General features: G+C 41.3%; 1 protein-coding gene across 4 annotated transcripts in view; it reads right to left on the bottom strand.

Moving 5' to 3' along the window:
* The window catches only part of AMN1 (antagonist of mitotic exit network 1 homolog), a 59,601-nt gene that overhangs the window by 3,250 nt on the left and 39,514 nt on the right, over positions 1 to 16,837 (bottom strand). For all 4 annotated transcript variants that reach the window (XM_003813733.7, XM_008966313.5, XM_063593098.1 and 1 more), the window contains one exon: positions 14,677 to 14,788. In XM_003813733.7, the coding sequence (XP_003813781.1) occupies positions 14,677 to 14,788 (112 nt within the window). The remainder of the gene's footprint in view (positions 1 to 14,676; positions 14,789 to 16,837) is intronic.

The raw sequence follows: 16,837 nt of genomic DNA, 5'->3' as shown, positions 1-16,837 counted from the left end.
AGTGAGACTCCATCTCAAAAAAGAAAAAAAAGTGGGCATCATTGAGCACAGTCCTTCTCAAGCTGCCATCTCTATGGTCCTCTCTCCTTCTACTTTTAAGGACCCTTATGATTATGTTGGGCCTACATAGATAATACAGGATGATCTCCTTACTTAAAAATCAACTGATTAGCAACTTTAATTCCATTGGCAACCTTATGTAACATAACATACTCACATTTTGGGCATTAGAACATGGATATTGTTGGGTGGGTGAGAGCATTATTCAGCTTACCACCCACACCATTCTAATAGAACAAAGAACTAAAACCACATGATCATCTCAATAGACAAAGAAACACCAATTGGCTGGGTACGGTGGCTCATGCCTGTAATCCCAGCACTTTGGGAGGCCGAGGAGGGCAGATCACCTGAGGTCAAGAGTTCAAGACCAGCCTGGCTAAGATGGGAAAACCCCGTCTCTACTAAAAATACAAAAAAACATTAGCCATGCATGGTGGTGGGTGCTTGTAATCCCAGCTACTCAGGAGACCGAAGCAGGGGAATCGCTTAAATCCAGGAGGCAGAGATTGCAGTGAGCTGAGATGGTGCCACTGCACTCCAGCCTGGACAAACACAGCAAGACTCAGTGTCAAAAAAAAGAAACACCAGTTGACAAAAACCAATGCTCATTCAACCAACTAGGAATAGAAGATAACTTCCTCAACCTGATAAAGGGCGTCTATGAAAAACCCATAGCTGGCAGGATGCAGTGGCTCATGTCTGTAATCCCAGCATTTTGGGAGGCCAAGGCGGGAGGATCACTTGAGCCCAGGAGTTCAAGACCAGCCTGGGAAATATAGTGAGACCCTGTCTCTGCAAAAGAAATTTAAAAATTAGCTGAGTGTGGTGGCACATGCCTGTAGTCCCAATTACTTGGGAGGCTGAGGTAGGAGGATCCACTTGAGCCTGGGAGGCAGAGGTTGCAGTGAGTGTGTTCACGCCACTGCACTCCAGCCTGAGCAACAGAGCAAGACCCTGTCTCAAAAACAAACAAGAAAAACCTATAGCTAATAGTGAAAAATTAAATGTTTTCTCCCTAGGATCAAGACAAGGATATCCACACTTTTTTTTTTTTTTTTGAGACAGAGTCTCACTCTTTGCCCAGGCTGGAGTTCAATGATGTGATCTTGGCTCACTGCAACCCTGGCTTCCAGGCTCAAGTGATTCTCCTGCCTCAGCCTCCCGAGTAGCTGGGATTACAGGCGCCCGCAAACACGCCCAGCTAATTTTTTGTATTTTTAGTGGAGACGGGGTTTAACCATGCTGGCCAGGCTGGTCTCGAACTCCTGACCTCAGCAGTTTGAGACCTGATCTACCCGCCTTGGCCTCCCAAAGTGCTGGGATTACAGGCGTGAGCCACCGTTACCCGCCAGGATGTCCACTCTTGCCATTTCTATCCAACATAGAAATGGCATGTACCAGAGGTTCTAGCCATGGAAATCAGGCAAGAAAAAGAAAAGGCATTCAGGTTAGAAGGAAGAAGTAAAACTATCTATTTGTAGATGTTATACTGTGTATACAATATCCCAAGGAATTCACTAAAAAAATAGAATAAATGAGTTCAGCAAGGTTCAAGAACAATATATAAAAATCAAATGTATTTCTATACATCAACAATGAATAATCCAAAAATGAACTAGAAAATAACTCCATTTATGTTACCATCAAAAAGAATAGAATACTTAGGAATAAATCAAATGAAAGTGAAAAACTTATACTCTGAAAACTATAAGACTTTATTGAAAGAAATTAAAGACCTAAATAAAGAAATCCAAACCAGAAGACTTAATATTATTAAGATAGCAATATTTCCCAAATTACCTACAGATTCAATGAAATTCATATCAAAATACAAGCTGGCTTTTTATTTTTTGCAGAAATCAATAAGATGGGGCCTGGTAAGGTGGCTCACACCTGTAATCTCAGCACTTTGGGAGGCCAAGGCAGGTGGATCACTTGAGTTCAGGAGTTTGAGACTAGCCTGGGCAACATGGCGAAACCCCGTCTCTACTAAAAATACAAAAATTAGCCAGAATTTGGCCCCTCCAGCTATTTTTTTTGTATTTTTAGTAGAGACGGGGTTTCACCATGTTAGCCAGGATGGTCTCGATCTCCTGACCTCGTGATCTGCCCGCCTTGGCCTCCCAAAGTGCTGCAATTACAGGTGTGAGCCACCGCGCCTGGCCAACACTTCCCAATTTCATTTTAGCTGGTGTGTCTACAATCATTTTGGCATTTTTCCAAGTTGTGAATATGTTATCAAACATATATAAAATTTGTCTTCTGTCTACATTTGTCACTCTTCTGTTTTGAATTCACTATTGCACATTATAGGAAGATGTTTTTCCCTCCAATAGTAAGCATGTAACATTTTTATGTAATTAAAAATTTTTGATGCCAGATGGCAGTGTTATATTACAGTCTCCTTAGGCAGCTTCTTCCCATGAAGATAGAGTATTTAGGACTGTGGGTTTAAATAAGAATATTCAATGCCTTTATTATGCTACGGGGAAAAACTATGGGGTCGCTAAGTATTTCATAATCTCTTGGCAGAACATTTTATAGAAACACATACTCTCTTGGCCGGGCGCGGCGGCTCACACCTGTAATCCCAGCACTTTGGGAGGACGAGACGGGCAGATCACGAGGTCAGGAGATCGAGACCATCCTGGCTAACATGGTGAAACCCCGTCTCTACTAAAAATACAAAAAAATTAGCCGGGCATAGTGGCGTGCACCTGTAGTCCCAACTACTCGGGAGGCTGAGGCAGGAGAATGGCGTGAACCTGGGAGGCAGAGCTTGCAGTGAGCCGAGATCGCGCCACTGCACTCCAGCCTGGGTGACTGAGTGAGACTCCGTCTCAAAAAAAAAAAAAAAAAGAAAAAGAAAAAGAAAAAGAAAAAGAATCACATACTCTCCAGACTGAAAAAGGGCTAACGGGTCATTTATGCTAATCACCCGACTGATGCTTGATGTCACCTTCCTATTTTGTTTCCCTATCCTAGTAACAGTTAAGCCACTTTACATTAAAGGCTCAGGAAGGAATTACAGATTGTGGTTCAGATGACTTAGGTTTTACTTCCAGTTCTATCAACTATTTCTAAGATGTGGGGCAAGCCACTTAAATCAATTGTATCTGTGTTCCCTTATCTTTAAAATGAGGGAGTTGTATAGATGACCTTGTTGGGGCTCAGAAAAGGATTCCCCAAAGTATGGCACTTTGGCATGCTGAGTACTTTGAACTAAAGGACATTGGAAGGCCTCAGAATCCACCTCAGAACCAAGGTCTCTGACCTCCTGCCCTCCTATCTCTTACCCTTCATTCTCTGCAAGTGAGTCACAGAAACCAGGATTCCTCTTCCCCAAGGTGGGTCACAGAAACTAGAACCCTTTTCCCCAAAGGAAGACATAAAACCTACAAATATTACTCTAAACTTCCCCAGCCTTTCTGCCTAGGAGCTGGCCATAAAGAAATTCTCTGATGTACCCTTGTCTGATAGGAGATCATAAGGCCCTCATTCCAGAGTGGCCCCGCCCTATACCCTGGAAAAAGGAATGTCACACAGAAAGGCCAAGAAGAATCTGAACAGGCCTTGCTGGGTTTCTCCACTCTTACTATTAGTTCATTCTCTTTTCCAGTCACATCTCTACACGGCTGTCCATGCTTCATAAGCATAAAAACAAGCAGTTTTCCCTGGGTGTTTGGCTCTTCATTTCTGAAGTCTCTTATAAATCTTTGACCAAATAAACCTGTTATGCCTTTCTCTTATTAACCTCCCTTTTCGTATAGGACTGTCAGCCTTGACCCTTATGATGGGTGAGGAAAGGTATACCTTTCTGCCTCCCAACCTCTAAGGAACTGTTGACCACCTCTGTAAAAATCTATGACAATATAGATGGAGAGCATTTTTTGAAAGATTCATGGCAGGAGCACTTGGAACACCAAGAATAAGAAGAAACTATGGGAAATACAAACTTTTTTTTTTTTTTATGTTGAGACAGAGTCTCACTCTGTCGCCTAGGCTGGAGTGCAATGGTGTCATCTCAGCTCACTGCAACCTCCGTCTCCTGGGTTCAAGTGACTCTCCTGCCTCAGTCTCCCGAGTAGCTGGGACTACAGGTGCCCACCACCATGCCCGGCTAATTTTTGTATTTTTAGTAGAGACGGGGTTTCACCATATTGGCCAGGCTGGTCTCGAACTCCTGACCTTGTGATCCGCCCACCTTGGCCTCCCAAAGTGCTGGGATTACAGGCGTGAGCCACCACCGTGCCCGGCCGAAAAATACAAACTTTTAACAAAGTATTTTTTTCAAATGTTCAAAGAAAATGTAATTTAGACATTTTTATAGAACACACAGTGAAAAAAGTATGGCTGAACACATTTTTACAAATAATGATCAAAGTCCTAATGTTTCATTATAGTGATCTGGCAAAAATAAACATGTCATGTAGGATTAGTAATGAATGAATGAATAATCAGGAAACAGAATAATACAGAATTAAGACAAATATGAAATAAAAAAATGAGTTCTCCTTTAAGCAAGGAACCAGCTTTAATTAAAGGGAAACCCTGAAGCAAACCACTTGGGTCTTAAAATACTGTTTTGGCTGGGCATGGCAGCTCACGCCTGTAATCCCAGCACTTTGGGAGGCCAAGGTGGGTGGATCTCTTGAGCCCAAGAGTTCGAGACCAGTCTGACCAACATGGCGAAACCCCGTCTCTATTTATAAATAAATAAATAAATAAAAATTTAAAATACTGTTTTGGCTCTTTGTGGTAAATCCTGACATCTACATTATCCAGAATCTAAGTAAAGAACTTGCTGGCTGGGTGTGGTGGCTCACACCTGTAATCCCAGCACTTTGGGAGGCCGAGGTCAGGAGTTCAAGACCAGCCTGGTCAACATGGTGAAACCCTATCTCTACTAAAAAAATACAAAAAAAATTAGCCAGGCATGGTGGCACACACCTTTAATCCCAGCTATTCAGGAGGCTGAGGCAGGAGAATCGCTTGAACCTGGGAGGCGGAGGTTGCAGTAAACTGAGATGGTGCCACTGCACTCCAGCCTGGGCAACAGAGTGAGACTCCATTTCAAAAAAAAGAACTTGCCTTTAAATCAGGTTGAAACAAATCCTCAGATAAGATTAAAATTCAAGTCGACTAAATTGAAAGCGGCAGATTTCCTGTTGGATTCTCCTGCCTCTCAGGGTAAAACATAAGGACTCTCTAACTGCTTTATTGCCCTTCTAAAATCCTCCATGTCTTTGAATACTGCCAAACATGCTTAGATAACTATGAGAAACGGCAATGCATGTCTGTTGTAGGAGATTAGCAAAGGTATGTGAGGTGAACTTACTGATAATCATTGAAGACCTAATTGAATTAAAATGCTTTAGTAAGTTTTAGGACAGGCTTGGTGGCTCACACCTGTAATCTCAGTACTTTGGGAGGCTGAGGTGGGCAGATCACCTGAGGTCAGGAGTTCGAGACTAGGCTGGCCAAAATGGTGAAACCCTGTCTCTACTAAAAATACAAAAAATTAGCCGGGTGTGGTGGCACCCGCTTGTGATCCCAACTCAGGAGGCTGAGACAGGAGAATCGCTTGCACCCGGGAGGCGGAGGTTGCAGTGAACCAAGATCACACCACTACACTCCAGCCTGGGCAACAAAGAGTGAAACTCCATCTCAAAAAAAAAAAAAAATTTAGAAAGTTTAAAAATTATTTTCATGCTGTTGTAACATCTATAAAACTATAATTTTCTTTTCTTTTCTTTTCTTTTTTTTTTTTTTTTTTGAGATGGAGTTTTGCTCTTTGTTGCCCAGGCTGGAGTGTAGTGGTGTGATCTTGGCTCACTGCAACCTCCGCCTCCCGGGTTCAAGCAATTCTCCTGTCTCAGCCTCCCAAGTACCTGGGATTACAGGCACCCGTCACCACGCCCGACTCATTTCTGTATTTTTAGTAGAGACGGGGTTTCACCATGTTGGCCAAGCTGGTCTCAAACTCCTGACCTCAGGTGATCCGCCTGCCTCGGCCCCCCCACAGGGCTGGGATTACAGGTGTGAGCCACCATACCCAGCCAAAACCATAATTTTCATATTTCTAATAGCAGCTTAGTTTTTATCTCTTCTGCAGAAACCAACTCAGAGTACTTCTAACAGTTTCAAGTCCTAATTCATAATGTGAAGTTATGTTTTATTCTAACTAAGGTTAAGAAATTTTATAAATACTTAGAAACATAGTCAAGAAAATAGGTTAATTCAGGAGATCTGATGGGAAATTACAGTGAGCAGTGCTAATCTGGGAGTCAGGTTGCTTTGAGGGTAACAATATTATAATTGCACATGCATATGCAAGTATAGTAAATACTTTCTATATAATATAAATTTTATGGTCTTAAATACTCATATATGAGCAACCATATGAATATATAAGAGGAATCATATTATATAAGGTGTCACGAAAGAAGAAAGGCCTTCCATGTATCAAACAAAAAACCCCCACAAACACAACCAGCATTTATCTTCCTTGGAAAAAGAAGAAATTAAAAATCAAATATAAGGTGAACATGTTAGCCCACTTTACTTCCATTCAATGATGTTAGCAAAAATATATCATTATAGAAGATTTAGGGGTACTGATGGTTAAGTGGGAAGAGTAGAAGTGATCTGGGTAGTTAAAATTTCTTCAGCTTTTTTCTCTTTAGTTTATTAATAAAAGCCATTTTATATGAACTATTTAAAAAATTTATTTTTTCTGATGTGATGACTCAAGGTAGAATATATTGTATGAACTCTTGCATTATTATTTTTATTTATTTTTTTTTGAGACAAAGTTTCGCTCTTGTTGCTCAGGCTGGAGTATAGTGGCATGACCTTGGCTCACTGCAACCTCTGCCTCCTGCGTTCAAGCAATTCTCCTGCCTCAGCCTCCCGAGTAGCTGGAATTACAGGCATACATCATCATGCCTGGCTAATTTTGTATTTTTAGTAGAGACAGGGTTTCACCATGTTGGTCAGGCTGGTCTCATAGTCCTGACCTCAGGTGATCCACCTGCCTCGGCCTCCCAAAGTTCTGGGATTACAGGCATGAGCCACCATGCCCGGCCTCTTGCATTATTATTAATATTAGATCTCTCAATGTTATGATAATTGGCCATTATGCACAAGGCAAAGTCGAGATCCATAAGAGTTAAGTGATTTATTCGATGTTCTGGAGAGATGGCGTGGATGGATCAGTGTTCGTTTTACTGTATCTTAAGATTTTAGTTTTAGTCTTAGCACTATTATTATTTTATTAGACAGCAAGTCTCAGTTAATGTTGTGCAGGCTGGTTTCAAACCCCTGGGGACTCAAGCGATCCTCCCACCTCAGCCTCCCGAGTAGCTGGGACTATAGGTGTGCACCACCATGCCCAGCTAATTAAAACAATTTTTTATAGAAGCAGGGTTTCTCTATGTTGCCCAGGCTGGTGTCAAACTCCTGCATTCAAGCGATCCACCCACCTTGGCCTCCCAAAGTGCTGGGATTACAGGCATGAGCCACCACACCCTGACACAAATAACATTTCAATATCTCACTTTCCTATTCTGTGAAATCAGGGATCAGAAAAATAACATTTTAAAATGTGATGGAGTTGGCTAGGGTAATCAAAAAATTGTCCTGTGCTAGAAATTTGGAAATGCTTGGACAAACGAAGTTAAACAGTTTCTTAGCTATAGTATTTCTCACAGCCTTTGACAAATTAACATTCATAATAGTGGCATGTGGCCCTTCACAAACTTTTTGGACATATAAACACTTTTTGTTTTATGTTATGGCACACCATGTAACTGTAGTGAATCTGAAGGATTTCAGGGCAGAACAAAGAAAAAGATGTGACCACAAGGTGGCAGAGGGACACAACAAGCTCTCTTTGGACAGCGCTTTGACAGGTTTGTATGCCAGGAAGTCCCTCACAGCATGAGACCTTCCAAAGGCAACGACAGTGTAGGGCGACCACTACTCAGAAGGGGGACGGTAAGAGAATTCCTGGAGGACTAGAGAGAGGGTGTATGTGTCATGACGTTGTTTAGCAGCAAGATCGGGGGTGGGGGGTGGGGGGTGTCTCTGGGTTACAGAGCTCCAAAGGGCAGCAGTGATTTGGGGTCTTTTATAGCCTGGGGTTTTTATCTATGGATAGTAGACGTTGAGTGTAGTTTGCAGGGTATGTAAAGCAGGTGGGCTCTAGATAGATGGCTAATAATTTGGTTATTCAGGCTATACTTAAACAATTGGATGTGTAAACATTTGATTTGGTGATGATGGGCTTTTGAGCTAACAGTCCTGGTTGCTGTGAAGAAGTAAACAACACAGGGTCCCAAAGGTCATTTTTAGATCATTTATGTAACAGTAACACCTAGTCCAGCATTTACCAACTGTGATCTTCCAGATCAAAAATATTTTTATTCCAAATATTTTGAACTCCTGCCATTTCAATGTCTACTTCCACTACTTCTGGCAGCCACACAAAAATATAAGAAGTGATTTGAAAGGGGTATGCTATTCTTTTTTTTTTTTTTTTTTTTTTTGAGACAGTGTCTCACCTTGCCACTCAGGCTGGAGTGCAGTGGCACAATCTTGGCTAATTGCAACCTCTGCCCCCCAGGCTCAAGTGATCCTCATGCGTCAGCCATCAGAGTAGCTGGGATTACAGGCGTGCGCCACCATGCCCAGCTAATTTTTGTATTTTTAGTAGAGAGGGGGTTTCACCATATTGGCCAGGCTGGTCTCAAACTCCTAATCTCAAGTGATCTGCCTGCCTTGGCCTCCCAAAGTGCAGGACTACAGGCGTGAGCTACCGCACCTGGCCAGAAAATGATACGCCATTCTTGCTGCAAATGTTGAAGTTGACTGATAATTTTTCTTTACCATAAAGCAGTGGTTCCCAAAGTGTAGTCTGCATATTCTGTAGTCTGAGACCCTTTCAGGGTTGTGAACTGAACTAGTTACTTTTTTCATGGAACACCATTTTTACTTTTTAAAAGAATGATTGATATGGTTTGGCTGTGTCGCCACCCAAATCTCATCTTGAATTGTAGCTCCCACAATTCCCATGTGTCGTGAGAGGGACCCGGTGGGAGGTAATTGAATCATGGGGGCAAGTCTTTCGTGTGCTGTTCTTATGATAGTAAATAAGTCTCATGAGATCTGATGGTTTTAAAAGGGGAAACCCCTTTCTCTTGGCTCTCATTCTCTCTTGCCTGCCACCATGTAAGACGTGCCTTTCGCCTTCAGCCATGATTGTGAGGCTTCCCCAGCCACGTGGAACTGTGAGTCCATTAAACCTCTTTTTCTTTATAAGTTACCCAGTCTTGGGTACGTCTGTATCAGCAGTGTGAAAACGGACTAATACAATGACTACAGTGTAAGGTTATTCTTATTTGAGTACTTGGCAGACTCTTTCATGAAAATAGAAGAAATGAGGCTGTCATTTCAAAGAAAACAAATGACAGAATTTGTTGTCAGTGATAAAGCTTTAGCTTTCAAGTGAATTTTGGAAGCCTCGTAGCTGCCACTGTGATCTTGAAAGCTATCCAGGACCTTTCTAATGACATCAGTTATTATATTAACAACTGATTTTTGTTTTGGATAATAAAATGTGTCAATATTTAAAAGATCTATATAACTCAGAGAACCAATATTTTCCGAACTGCCAATGCATGATGTTACAAAATCATGCATTTGTAAAGATCAACTCAAAATTCAAGACAGACTAGTGCATCATAACACAAAATGTATGAAAAATGCATCATAACAAAATTTATGAAAAGTTCATTGATATGTTTTCAAGTTCCACATTGCAACAACCCATAAGAAATTACCACTTGCTGAGTTTTGGGGTATCAAAGAAGAGTATCCACAATGATCTGAAAAGTGATGATCTGAATGAAAATATATCTCTTTTCTAGGTAATAGATTTATGATTTTTAAAAAATGAATGTCTATTAAAAATTTATCTGTTTTAATAGAAATTTTAATTTAACAAATATACATAAACAAAAACTCTTTGGGATCCTCAATGATTTTTTTTTTTTTTTGAGATGGAGTCTCTCTCTGTTGCCCAGGCTGGAGTGCAGTGGTGCGATCTTGGCTCACTGCAAGCTCGGCCTCCCAAGTTCATGCCATTCTCCTGCCTCAGCCTCCTGAATAGCTGGGACTACAGGTGCCCGCCACCATGCCCGGCTAATTTTTTTGTATTTTTAGTACAGACAGGGTTTCACTGTGTTAGCCAGGATGATCTTGATCTCCTGACCTTGTGATCCACCTGCCTCGGCCTCCCAAAGTGCTGGGATTACCGGCGTGAGCCACCACGCCCGGCCTGGGATCCTCAATAATTTTTAAGAATGTAAATGGGTCCTGGGGTCTATTTGAAAAATACTACCAGAAAGTATTATTTCAATTAACCTACAAATTATTTCAATTATTTCAATTAACCTACAAATGGTTAAGTGTTTTCTCATCACCAACATAAAAATACAAAGGTAAAACCAACAGAATTGCTCTGAAACATACGGGGAATACAAAATCTAAGATGCTTCTTAAGTGAGTTACATTTATATCACATATCTTTTAGATTTTTATAAATTTTGTTTTCCATAATTGTTTTTTTTTTTTTTTGAGATGGAGTCCTGCCCACTCTTGCCCAGGCTGAAGTGCAGTGAGGAGATCTTGGCTCACTGTAACCTCTGCCTTCCAGGTTCAAGCTATTCTCCTGCCTCAGCCTCCCAAGTAGCTGGGATTACAGGCGCCCAGCCCCACACTCAACTAATTTTTGTATTTTTAGTAGACACAGGGTTTCACCATGTTGGCCAGGTTGGTCTTGAACTCCTGACCTCAAGTGGTCTGCCCACCTCAGCCTCCCAAAGTATTGGTATTACAGGCATGAGCCACTTCACCTGGCCTATAATGGTATTTTAATTTGTATGTTGAACAAAGATGGCTCTTAAGGTTCAACATTAACAGCAACTCTACTTTTGTCTCCCTTGGTCCCTCCAAAGCTGTCCATTGAAGGATCATTCTTCCCACACTCTTAAATGAAAATTTAGTTAATACCATGACTTTCACATTTTTTCCACTATAGAACGCTCAAACAGCTGGGCGTGGTGGCTCACGCTTGTAATCCCAGAACTTTGGGAGGCCAAGGCGGGCAGATTACCTGAGGTCAGGAGTTCGACAACAGCCTGGCCAACATGGTGAAACACCATTTCTACTAAAAACACAAAAATTAGCCGGACCTGGTGGTGGGCATCTGTAATCCCAGCTACTTGGGAGGCTGAGGCAGGAGAATCACTTGAACCTGGGAGGCGGAGGTTGCAGTGAGTCGAGACTGCACCACTGCACTCCAGCCTGGGCGACAGCGAGACTCAGTATCAAAAAAAAAAAAAGAAAGAAAAAAAAGAACGCTCAACCGCATTTGTTATTATTATTATTTTTTGGAAACGGAGTTTCACTCTTGTTGCCGAAGCTGGAGTGCAATGACGTGATCTCAGCTCATTGCAATCATTTAGTGTGATTAAGCTCATTGCACTCATTAATCATTTAGTGTCATTAAGCTTTCCTGGTGTCTGGAATCACATCAACTAGGCATTTATCTTAAATCCATGATCTGTTAACATATCTTTGGTTACTAGTGATCTCCATAATGACATAATTTATCTCAAAAGACTCCCTGGTTTGAAAATCTGATTAACCACTCCAGTATATTTTCCAGACTTGAAAACTGGTATTTAGGCCAGGCATGGTGATTCATGCCTGTAATCCCAGCACTTTGGGAGACTGAGGCAGGTGGATCACCTGAGGTCAGGAGTTCAAGACCAGCCTGGCCAACATGGTGAAACCCTGTCTCTACTAAAATACAAAAATTAGCTGGGTAGGGTGGTGCAAGCCTGTAATCCCAGCTAATTGGGAGGCTGAGGCAGGAGAAGCACTTGAACCCAGGAGGTGGAGGTTGCAGTGAGCCAAGATCATGCCTCTGCACTCCAGCCTGGGTGACAGAGTGAGATTCTGCCTCAAAAAAAGAAAAAAGAAAATTGGTATTTATTGCTTCTCTCTACAGATGCTTCTCAATTTATGATGGGGTTACACCCTGACAAACTCATTATAAGTCGAAAATACACAAAGTCGAAAATGTGTTCAATATACCTAACTTACTGAACAACATAGCTTAGCCTAGCCTACATGCTCAGAACACTTAAATTAGCCTACAGATGGGCAAAATTTTCCGACACAAAGCCTATTTTTTAATAAAGTGTTGACTGTCTCATGTAATCTACTGAATATTATACTGAAAGTGAAAAAAATGCTTGCACAGGTTCTTGAAGTATGGCTTCTACTGAATGCATATGGCTTTTGCACCACTGTAAAGTCGAAAAACTGTAAATTGATAATTTTAAGTCAGGGATCATCTGTGTGCTGACAGCCACCACGTCCAACCAATTAATTTTTAATAGTTTAAAAATAATCCACATGATATAAAATTCAAAAGATATAAAAGGGTATACAATGACATTTTTTTTCCTACTCTTGTTCCTTCACAACTTTCTGCGGAGCTAACCCCAGTTAACAGTTTCTTGTTTTCTTTTTTCTTTTTCTTTTTTTGACACAGGGTCTCACTCTGTTACCCAGACTGGGGTGCAGTGGGGTGATCATGGCTCACTGCAGCTTCGACCTCCCAGGCTTAAGTGATCCACCCACCTTAGCCTCCCACAGTGCTGGGATTACAGGCATAAACCACTGCCCCCGGCCACCAGTGTCCTTGCTGGCTCTAGTTTCTTAAGAAATGTCTTTGCATAAAGATCTAATCTTCACTACAGATGTCACTGATACCCAGATACAATCTATGGTTACAGCCTTGGTTAAGGCTGGCAACCTAAAAATAAAAAAGAGAAGTTGTCAAAGGAACTTCCAGGATAATAGCTTAACCTACAGAATAATTGTTTAGACTGGCTGGGCATAGTGGCTCACGCCTGTGATCCCAGCACTTTGGGAGGCTGGGGCGGGTGGATCATGAGGTCAGGAGCCTGGCCTGACCAATATGGTGATACCCCGTCTCTACTAAAAATACAAAAATTAGTTGGATGTGGTGGCATGCGCCTGTAGTCCCAGCTACTTGGGAGGCTGAGGCAGGAGAATCACTTGAACCTGGAAGGCAGAGGTTGCAGTGAGCCAAGATTGCACCACTGTACTCCAGCCTCGGCGGGTGACAGAGCGAGACTCTGTCTCAAAAAAAAAAAAAAAAAAAAGAATAATTGGAATAATTATTTAGAGTGTAATAAGAAAAATGAGCTGGAAGGACTGGGCATAACTACTGATTTACAAGTTAGATCCAGTTTATATTACGGTGTGGACCTATTATAGGGGTAATATGAAAGGGTGCCATGGTTTCTAGGGTAGGAGGATATATACCATGGCTCTTATACAGGCAAAATGGGCTATTGCTATTTTGTTCTCCTCCAGTGAAGAGCCACATTAGCCTAAGAGTCCAAATTTTTCTGACTTTTTGTTTGTTTGTTTGAGACGGAGTTTCGCTCTTGTTGCCCAGGCTGGAATGCAATGGCGTGATCTCAGTTCACTGCAACCTCCACCTCCCGAGTTCAAGTGATTCTCCGTCCTCAATCTCCCGAGTAGCTGGGATTACAGGTGCGCACCACCACGCCTGGCTAATTTTGTAATTTTAGTAGAGATGGGGTATCTTCATGTTGGTCAGGCTGGTCTCAAACTCCCAACCTCAGGTGATCCACCCGCCTTGGCCTCCCAAAGTAATGGGATTATAGGCATGACCCACCACGCCCGGCTATTCTGATCCTAATGTCTACAGTTTGATAATAGTTAACAAGTCATTTAATGTATTCGATAGATGTAATATTATAAACTTAAAATTTTCTTATTGTTTACATAAAGCATCATGTTCAATATCATGAACACAACCACTGCTGCCATCATAATCCTCTTCATAGGTAACATTTATTGAGCACTGGCCACCACTACCACTTTCATTTATCGTTATCATGACTAACATTTATTGAGCACTGGCCACCACTACCACTTTCATTTATCGTTATCATGACTAACATTTATTGAGCTCTTACTATGTGCAAGGCCACCACATAAGGAATTGTCAGAGGCCGGGCGCGGCAGCTAACGTCTGTAATCCTAGCACTTTGGGAGGCCAAGGCAGGCGGATTGCCTGAGCTCAGGAGTTCGAGACCAGCCTGGGCAACACGGGGAAATCCCGTCTCTGCTAAAAATACAAAAAAAATTAGCCTGGCATGGTGGCGTGCGCCTGTAGTCCCAGCTACTCAGGAGGCTGAGGCAGGAGAATTGCTTTAACCCAGGAGGTGGAGGTTGCAGTGAGCTGAGATTGCACCACTGCACTCCAGCTTGGGTGACAGAGCAAGACTCCGTCTCCCAAAAAATTAAAATAAAATAAAGAATTGTCAGATAATCATGACTAAGTCTATGAGGTAGGTACTCTCATTATGCCTGTTTTACAGATGAGGAAACTGAATAATGAAATGGGTTAAGTAATGTACTCAAGGTCACACAGTAAAAGATGAAGCCAGAATTTGAACCCAAGCAATCTATTGCACTAACCTGTTATCAAGGGGCACCCATGGAAGAGTAATATACGTATTTGAGGACAGTAAGTAAGGACAGCTTCGACAGCCCCATCAGTCAGATTTACACAATGTCCCATATGAATCTCCTAGGCAAAAATAAAGAAAATAAAGTCAAATGAAAACAAAGATCTATAATAACAGTATGAACAATTTTGAGAAACATTCTGATACAAAAAGAACCAGATATCTACTTGCAAAAAAAAAGTATATAGAAAAGACCAATATAAGTCTAAAGTAATTTGGAAGGAGCAGCTTAAAAAGTTAAATGCCCAACCATTTTATAAAGTAATGTGTAATAGCTATTAAAGCTGAAGATGAGTATGCCCCAGAACCCAGCAATTCCAATTGTTGATCTACAGAGAATCTCTTCTACATGTGCACAAGGAAACAATTTATAAATATGCCCTTTGCAGTATTACTTGTAATAGTAAAAAAAGTGGAGAACGGGAAAATCAATGCTTTATAAATAGAATAGAATAAGAGAAAACAGCTAAAATGAAAAATATCTACTTGTATTAATATACATAAATCTCAAACATGTTAGTTCAGACCCTTTGGCAAACAGCATGGTAGCATCTTATAAAGCTAAACATGTATTTGCTATATGACCCAGCAATTTCACTCATAGGCATTTACCCAAGAAAAATAAAAACGTATGTCTACACAGAGGTTTGTATGCAAATGTCTGCAGCAGTCCAAAATTGGAACCCAAATGTCCATCAAATGATAAAATTATTTTTAAATTTTTAAAAAATTTCCATAGGTTTTTGGGGAACAGGTGGTATTTGGTTACATAAGTAAGTTCTTTAGTGGTCATTTGTGAGATTTTGGTGCACCCATCAACCAAGCAGTATACACTGAACCCGATTTTTAGTCTTTTACCCCTCACCTCCTTCCCACCCTTTCCCCCTGAGTCCCCAAAGTCCATTGTGTCATTCTTATGCATTTGCATCCTCATAATTTAGCTCCTACTTATGAGTGAGAACATATGATGTTTGCCTTTCCATTCCTGAGTTACTTCACTTAGAAGAATAGTCTCCAATCCCATCCAGGTTGCTGTGAATGCCATTAATTCATTCCTTTTTATGGCTGAGTAGTATTCCATTGTATACATATACCACAGTTTCTGTATCCACTCGTTGATTGATGGGCATTTGCATTGGTTCCACATTTTTGCAATTACAAATTGTGCTGCTATAAACATGTGTGTACAAGTATCTTTTTCGTATAATGACTTTTTTCTCTGGGTAGACACCCAGTAGTGGGATTGCTGGATCAAATGGTACTTCTACTTTTAGTTATTTAAGGAATTTCCACACTGTTTTCAATAGTGGTTGTACTAGTTTACATTCCCACCAGCAGTGTAGAAGTGTTCCCTGTTCACCACATCCACACCAACATCTATTATTTTTTGATTTTTTTTATTATGGCCATTCTTGCAGAGTCAGGTGGTATCGCATTGTGGTTTTGCTTTGCATTTCCCTAATCATAAATGATGTTGAGCATTTTTTCATGTCTGTTGGCCATTTGTATATCTTCTTTTGAGAATTGTCTATTCATGTCCTTAGCCCACTGTTTGATGGGACTGTTTGCTTTTTTCTTGCTAATTTGTTTGAGTTTGTTCTAGATTCTGGATATTAGTCCTTTGTCAGATGTATAGATTGTGAAGATTTTCTCCCATTCTGTGGGTTATCTGTTTACTCTGCTGACTATTCCTTTTGCTGTGCAAAAGCTGTTTACATTTAATTAAGTCCCAGCTATTTATCTTTGCATCAAATGGTAAAATTATAAATAAATTATGGCATATCCATACTATGGAACACTACTTAGCAATAAAAAGGGGCTGAGTGTGGTGGCTCATGCCTGTAATCCCAGCACTTTGGGAGGCCAGGGTGGGTGGATCATGAGGTCAGGAGACCGAGACCATCCTGGCTAACATGGTGAAACCCCCCGTCTCTACTAAAAATACAAAAAAACTAGCTGGACATGGTGGAACATGCCTGTAGTCCCCACTAATTGGGAGGCTGAGGCAGGAGAATCACTTGAACCTGGGAGACGGAGGTTGCAGTGAACCGAGATCATGCCACTGCACTCCAGCCTGGGTGATAGAGCGAGACTCTGTCTCAAAAAAAAAA

Source organism: Pan paniscus, chromosome 10 (assembly GCF_029289425.2).
Source record: "Pan paniscus chromosome 10, NHGRI_mPanPan1-v2.0_pri, whole genome shotgun sequence".
NCBI classification, from domain to species: domain Eukaryota; kingdom Metazoa; phylum Chordata; class Mammalia; order Primates; family Hominidae; genus Pan; species Pan paniscus.
The sequence above is the reverse complement of the archived record's forward strand: the minus strand, read 5'-3'. Positions and strand labels throughout refer to the sequence as shown.